Source organism: Parasteatoda tepidariorum, chromosome 8 (genome assembly GCF_982258835.1).
Source record: "Parasteatoda tepidariorum strain Cologne lab strain chromosome 8, Ptep-v5.0, whole genome shotgun sequence".
Lineage (NCBI taxonomy): Eukaryota > Metazoa > Arthropoda > Arachnida > Araneae > Theridiidae > Parasteatoda > Parasteatoda tepidariorum.
The window spans coordinates 19,673,457-19,681,231 of record NC_141762.1 but is presented as its reverse complement, the minus strand read 5'-3'; the positions used below and the strand labels follow the sequence as shown (position 1 = coordinate 19,681,231).

The window sequence follows — 7,775 nt, the reverse complement described above, 5'->3', positions numbered from 1 at the left end:
ACGTCAAACAAAATTATCTACAAAGCAATTACTGGATTAGTGTGAAATTACTCAGGGTGTTCCGTAACAACTGCCTTTAACACATATTTTTAAAATCCTGTTAACATTGTAACCAGAAAAGTATATACATTAGAGGTCTCCAATTAATATATAAGAGAAGCAAAAATGGAAACGAATCATTACCAAAGAAGGCGAGAAGAGAAGCATCCAATCCTGTTTAATTGCCGGAGGAAGAAGATAGGAGATGCAACGCATTCAAAATATGGAGGATTTATACGAATAACCCCCAAGTTTCATTAAGAATTCAAGTTAGTTTTAATATTTTCACCCCTTTGTCTTTATTATTGATTCGATATATTTGAATATGGTTTTTGTAATGATTTGAGATAGTTGAAATAATTCTAAAACTGTACATTGAGTAATGGTTGCGTAACAGTCTCCATAAAAATTAAAATAGTAAAGAGAATTCTATGTACTTCATTCGTTTTAGTCTAAAAAATCTATCAAATTATTTAGAATAAATTTTGAAAAAAACTTACAGATTCATTTAAATAAGCACTGATAATATTTAAATTTAGTGAAATATCTTATCTGTTCTTAGATTTAAGGAACAGATGTTTATCTAATAACTTAAGACATGAAGATATAATCTTGAATTTACGTTGTGATAAAATTCCCACGTTTGCATATAATTGAACACAAATGTTTCTTCAAATTGTTTTTCTAACTGAATAAGAACCATGAAGGTGATTGTAACTTTCGCTTTGCTTTCCTTTTTTGCATACTGCGTGGTAAGTCTCATATTATGTTCGTAATTTCATAACAACGACAAAATTATTATTTTTAAGGATAAAATTTTCTGTTATAAACAATTAACTTAGACGAAGCTAATAAATAAAAATTTAATTGGAAAATGATGGATTTTTGAATACATTGTTTTTCAGATTAGAACGCATTATGCATTATGGGAAAACATTAATGCATTGGATCCACCAATGCAACAATTTTTTTATCACTTCAATTATGAATATCTTAACTACTTTTCAGAGGAAAATATGGCCCCAATAGTTTGGTCAAGCGATAGGTAAAGTTTAGACCCCTTAATGTTAGTTTAACTTTTTGCGTACTTCTCTATAACTCGAGAACTTAAGTGAACTAAAAAAAATTTGCACGCAATTTTAAAGTTCGTTTATCCAAAGGTCATTCCATGCAAAAAATAATTTTTAATATTTATTTTTTATTATTTTATTTAAAAACAGTAGATAACATTATTTTGAATTATTGAAAAATACAAATTTTTACATCATGTTAAGGAATTTTTATTTTCTATAGGAAAATACAAAATTTGAACGAAATCGGTCGGATAGTTCCTGAAAAATTGTATTTTAAATATATGACTTTTACTATATATTTGCGGCCAGCCCTTTCAACTATTAAGTCCTAGTGCATGAAGATGTGATATATCAAAAGTCATTTACTACGTTTTGTTTATTTACTTATTTATTGCGCATATTATATGTATATTGTTGGATCAACTTATATTGTTGAATCTACTAAAGGGTCTACTTCTGAGGGGGTTCTACTTTCAGCTGTCCACCCGATTGGAACGTTTGTTCCCGCACTCCCGCAGATCCCAAGGTCAAGAAAATTGGGAGGGGCATAATAGTCCTTAACCCACCATGAGCTGTTTCGCTACTGCGTTTCATTTATTTATTTATTTATTTATTATTATTATATTAGGAGAAATAGGGCTTGAAAATGTTTAAATTGTCTATGAATTTTTCCTGAAAACTTTAAAGCAATAAAGTTATGCGATTTGTGGTTTTAAGTAAGTCATTTAATGCTGCACATTTTTCAGTTTTTAAATTTTTTAAAATTCAATTTTACTGCAGTTCAAGCTGTTAAAAACCGATTTGGATGATGCTAAAAAACTCTTTTAGTGTTAATTACAGCAAAACAAATACATTTTTATCAAAAGTTTAAAATCAGACAACTGTATACTATTTAACTACTTCTCGAAAACTGCTGATTGCAGAATTGTATTGGTATAATTTTGTCAGAAAAAAATTAACGGAGAATTTAAAATTCTGCACACTATCTCAAATTCTAGAGCGAACTTCAAAAACCTTATATTTTGAATTAGAATTTATTGCTGAATAATGTAAATCACTATCAATTTATTTGGGAAAATTAAGAAAAATGGGATTAAAAGCTCACCCACACACATATTTCACTCATTCGATGGTAGAGAGAGAAGACCTTTTTGTTTTGTCCCCCCCATCGTTTTTTTTTAATTTCCTATGAGCTGCACAATCAGTCTTCCCGATGAGCAGACCTAGTACGTTCTCCAGAAGTGGTATCTACTCTTTCAGGACCACCACAATGGGTGAGATACCGTTGGCCATGTTAATTTGGACGTCTCGTTTCTGCCACACTAGATGGCAGCACCAAGACTCTATTTGGATGCCGGAGTGCACTAGGAATTTTAAGTTTGCCGGAATCGCCAAGAGCCAATAAGGCACTCCAGGGATCTTTTACATGCCGCATAATCAGACGACATGGCCGCTGAGGATTTTTTGCATCCCGAAAATCCGGTGTCTGGGCCGGGGATCGAACCCGCAGACTTGGGCTCAGAAGGCCGACGACAAACCAACTGCGCCACCCAGTCCATCGTTTTATGACCCAATTTATGCGTCACAAATTTTTTTTTCCAATGTCCATCTGAAGAATGACCTTTCGTCATACAGGCATGTGAAGGGCAGATTTATCGACCACTCTTTCAGAGGCACCATATTAGGTGTGCCAACGCCACCCCCACAGCAAGGACAGATAGTACACAGTCTGAAAGAGACCCGGGACACGAACTCAGAACTTTTCTGATGCAAGGCCAGTTCCCTAACCCCTACACAGGCCGGTTTCACAACAATAAAAGATAGTTTTGTAGTAACTATATAAATCACAATTTTAATAAATGGATTATTATTTCATTTTAGGTGTCCGAAGAGGGGACGACTTGCAAAAAAACATCAGATTGCGATGAAGGTGAATGCTGTGTTCGCATCCATAGTTTGACTGCGTACAAGTGCAAAAAACTAAAACAACTAGGTTCGTTTTATTGACTCTTGTTTTCAAAAAATTGGGCATTTGTTTTTGTCACCACATAAAACTTCTAAGTAGTTGGGGGCCATTATATATATTAGCTATAGTATACTTTACACAGAGTGTCCAAAAATATCTCGATACCTCATCGGTTCAAACATTTAAAAACAAACACGTGAAAAATATTCAAAAGATGAATTTAATGACACCAAAACGGACTTGCCACTTGCTAATTATCCAAGCTTTGAGAGTGGGGATTAAGTTTGGTGTCATGATATAGGTTGCTCAAAATATGAAACGCTCTTATTCGTATTTTTTTCAGTATGACGTGTATTGCTCGAGACATCTGCATTTTTAACAGTATGCACCTTATTTTCCGTTTTGTTATCACAGCGCCACCTGTTAACCAAAATGAAAAAAACTGTAGCAAAGTTGGGATACTTTTTTTTCTGGAAAATTCAAATCTGCAATTAGAAATGATGGTTCCGGTTTATGATCATAAAATTTCCCTCAACCAATTCCATAGTTTGAAGTTGGTATTCCGAGTTTGATGTCAATGAATATATTTTTTAAAATATTTTACGTGTGTATTTTAAGATTTGTGATCTGATTTTTATCAAGATATTTAGCAGTTTTTATATTTTGGGGTCATCCTGTATAAAGAAGAATCCTATTCGAAACTTTCATTGTGGATTACAGAAATTTATCAAAATCTTTAAAGTTTATTATTTAAAAACTTTCAAACTTAACGTTGAAAGTAAATTTTGAAACTATTATTATTATTTAAACCTGAAATATTTTTTTCTTAAGGAATATTGTTATTGAACTGAAGATTAACTTTTCTAAATTTATATATCTGTGCTCTGCACTTTGTTACTGTTTAGGTTAGGTTTTGTTTTTGATGGCCCTTACAATAGCAACAGAATATTAATGTTTTCTGTAAAGTCCTTAAATAAGTCAACTTTCAATGGTAAATAATGTTGTGTAAATATTTTTCAATGCTGATATGTATTCTAAAGCTTATTTTCTCAGAAACTCTGAAATGACACTTAACATGTTCTTCTGTAAGACTGAAAGAGACCGACTATATACTAATGTTGTGTAAATATTTTTCAGTGCTGATATGTATTCTAAAGCTTATTTTCTCAAATACTCTGAAATGACACTTAACATGTTCTTCTGTAAGACTGAAAGAGACCGACTATATACTAATGTTGTGTAAATATTTTTCAGTGCTGATATGTATTCTAAAGCTTATTTTCTCAAATACTCTGAAATGACACTTAACATGTTCTTCTGTAAGACTAAAAGAGACCGACTATATACTAATGTTGTGTAAATATTTTTCAATGCTGATATGTATTCTAAAGCTTATTTTCTCAGAAACTCTGAAATGACACTTAACATGTTCTTCTGTAAGACTGAAAGAGACCGACTATATACTAATGTTGTGTAAATATTTTTCAGTGCTGATATGTATTCTAAAGCTTATTTTCTCAAATACTCTGAAATGACACTTAACATGTTCTTCTGTAAGACTGAAAGAGACCGACTATATACTAATGTTGTGTAAATATTTTTCAGTGCTGATATGTATTCTAAAGCTTATTTTCTCAAATACTCTGAAATGACACTTAACATGTTCTTCTGTAAGACTGAAAGAGACCGACTATATACTAATGTTGTGTAAATATTTTTCAGTGCTGATATGTATTCTAAAGCTTATTTTCTCAAATACTCTGAAATGACACTTAACATGTTCTTCTGTAAGACTAAAAGAGACCGACTATATACTAATGTTGTGTAAATATTTTTCAATGCTGATATGTATTCTAAAGCTTATTTTCTCAGAAACTCTGAAATGACACTTAACATGTTCTTCTGTAAGACTGAAAGAGACCGACTATATACTAATGTTGTGTAAATATTTTTCAGTGCTGATATGTATTCTAAAGCTTATTTTCTCAAATACTCTGAAATGACACTTAACATGTTCTTCTGTAAGACTGAAAGAGACCGACTATATACTAATGTTGTGTAAATATTTTTCAGTGCTGATATGTATTCTAAAGCTTATTTTCTCAAATACTCTGAAATGACACTTAACATGTTCTTCTGTAAGACTAAAAGAGACCGACTATATACTAATGTTGTGTAAATATTTTTCAATGCTGATATGTATTCTAAAGCTTATTTTCTCAGAAACTCTGAAATGACACTTAACATGTTCTTCTGTAAGACTGAAAGAGACCGACTATATACTAATGTTGTGTAAATATTTTTCAGTGCTGATATGTATTCTAAAGCTTATTTTCTCAAATACTCTGAAATGACACTTAACATGTTCTTCTGTAAGACTGAAATAGACCCAATATAACCAAAGTATTCATCCAGAATGTTAAGTAATGACTTCGGTTCCATAAAATACGTTTTCCTTTTAAACGAACCTCTCCTTTTAAACCAACAAAAACATTAACAGAAAAAAAATTTAAAAATTCTCTTTTTGATGTTTATGTGTATTTTAAAGCTAGTTTTTTCCCATTCTTTAAAATGGTATTTAACATACTTTTCTACAAGAATAACAAAAATCAAACAAAACCAAAATAATTACTCAAAACGTTAAATGATAACTTTGCTTCCATGAGACAGCTTGTATATTTTTCTTTTTCGTTTTAAAATGAATTCTAACATTACTTTTTTTTTAAAAATAAATTTACTGAATTTATATCATATATTTTTCAAATATGATTTGTTGTTCAAAATACATCTTCGTTTTTATTTTCGCAAGTTATTCTTTCACGTTATTTTCAGATGATTCGTGTTTTCCAAATCCCGATTGGAATTTGACAGAGGATGGTTTGTACCGTTATATGTGTCCTTGCGCAGAGGGATTGGAATGCCAAGCAGAAGAAACAGTCACCGAAGGGGATGTAAGTTTCATGAATTAATGTCTAAATGCATTTTTAATGGTATTGTTTTGTCCTGTTATACAAAATCTTTGATTCAGTGTTTGAAACACTGAAAAGGGATATAAATGTTTTGCCATGTTAGGAAAATCTAAGTAGATTTTGTGTTTAAAATACTGAAAAGAGATCTAGGTTTTGTTTGTCCTAGTAAACAAATATTAGAAGATTTTGCGTTTGAAAAGCAGAAAAGGAATATAAATTTCCTTTCCCTGTTTGGTAAGTAAAAGTAATTTCTGTGTTTAAAATGCTGAAGAGGGTGTAAGTGTTTTTGTCCTGTTTTTCAAGTGCCAGAAGATTTTTTTTCTCACTTTAGCTAAACTATACTATTTTGTAAGAGCTATGCATGAATGAGAAAGGAAAATTTGAATGAAATTGTAGACCAACTTAGCTCCTGATTAACGTAAAAACATATTTAAAATTTAAAATGAATCAAATTTTGAAATTATTACAAACATCATTAAAAAGTGGATTAAATTGTATTATCCTGCCACGTAAGCGCCTATATCACGATAACTATTATCGAATCATAAGATTTTTTTATCGCCATATATTTTTTCGCGGTAAAAAAATTTAACTTTATCATACCTGGTCTTAATTGCATTATATTGAAATGTAATAATATTAGTCTAGCAGCTGAAGATCCCTTCTAAATCTATATCTCATTTGCAAATAACCGTTGCAATTTAGCAAAATTAGAAATACGAAATGAAATTGTTTTCGCTTTTATTATGACAAGTTCTGAAAACCTGTCTGATATTTTGTATACTAAAACATAAAAATAATATTGTTAGTAGTAGCACTTGTGTGTGGATTCGGTTACAAATATTCAAATCCTCTCATTACATTTCACTATAATTTAGAGACGATAATAATATATACAAAAAAAATGGAGAATGTAAATAAATGTAAGTAAAAGTTGTAAGTCAACGGTTAGTCCCAGTAGCCTTTCTATTAGACTATCAGCATGCATTTTGTTGAAAATCTCTTTAAAAGATAATTCATAACTTTGACTTAACATTAAAATGATATGAAGTTTTGTTTAAAATATATTACTTGGTTCGAAAAAGAATTCTTTGCTTGTAAAACATATCAAATACTTTCTAAGTTACAAGACGTTAATATAACGTTCCCTGAACTTTGGTGGTATTTTGTGAAACCACGTGGATTTAGTCAGTCCCTGAATTGTGTCATGTCCTTGCGTTTGAACTTAGAATTATGTCGACAACTTAACTAAATCAGCTACAGGACCGACATCGTTTTGAGTTCAAGTAGTGTTGAGTTTGTTATGAATTCCAGTTCCAGGGGGTCTAAGTTACTCGGACTAAGTTACTCGGAAAGAAATTAAAAGTGTTAGAATAGTACATTCTTCTTTGTATGACACGCTTGGTTATAAGTTACCAGCAATTAGGGCACTAAAGTAATTTCCTCCAGCTTTCAGGTCCCCCGTTGTGTTCCGATCAACTTTCGTAATCATAATTCTTTTTTTCTTTTTTCTATAAATACTTCATTGCAAGGAAAGTTTTATCAGTAATTATTTTATTTACTTATTGTCTTTTTTGTTTTTGTTTTAGGTTACTACGTTCAAAAATGTTAGATGTGTGCCGAAAGAATCTTGGTACTGAATTCTTTTCCGATAAAAGATAAAAATGTGATTACAATGCTCTGTATTTGTCTTGTAAAGGAAATAAATATGCTGCATTTTATGTAAAA

The 7,775-nt window shown here is 30.9% G+C and overlaps 1 protein-coding gene across 1 annotated transcript; it reads left to right on the top strand.

Moving 5' to 3' along the window:
- Nucleotides 1-655: 655 nt before the first annotated feature.
- Nucleotides 656-7,775, top strand: LOC107450292 (toxin CSTX-20). Its single transcript, XM_016066053.4, has 4 exons — nt 656-791; nt 2,994-3,105; nt 5,911-6,029; nt 7,637-7,775. The coding sequence occupies exons 1-4, from the start codon at nt 741-743 to the stop codon at nt 7,685-7,687; spliced, it is 333 nt and encodes a 110-aa protein (XP_015921539.3). The 5' UTR covers nt 656-740; the 3' UTR covers nt 7,688-7,775.

What these genes read in the sequence shown, in the direction of transcription:
- LOC107450292 (XM_016066053.4), top strand. Translation starts at nt 741, where the DNA reads ATGAAGGTGATTGTAACTTTCGCTTTGCTTTCCTTTTTTGCATACTGC. An exon ending in CCTTTTTTGCATACTGCGTG is followed by an intron (nt 792 to 2,993) that starts GTAAGTCTCATA and finishes ATTTCATTTTAG; the next exon opens with GTGTCCGAAGAGGGGACGAC. An exon ending in AAACAGTCACCGAAGGGGAT is followed by an intron (nt 6,030 to 7,636) that starts GTAAGTTTCATG and finishes TTTTTGTTTTAG; the next exon opens with GTTACTACGTTCAAAAATGT.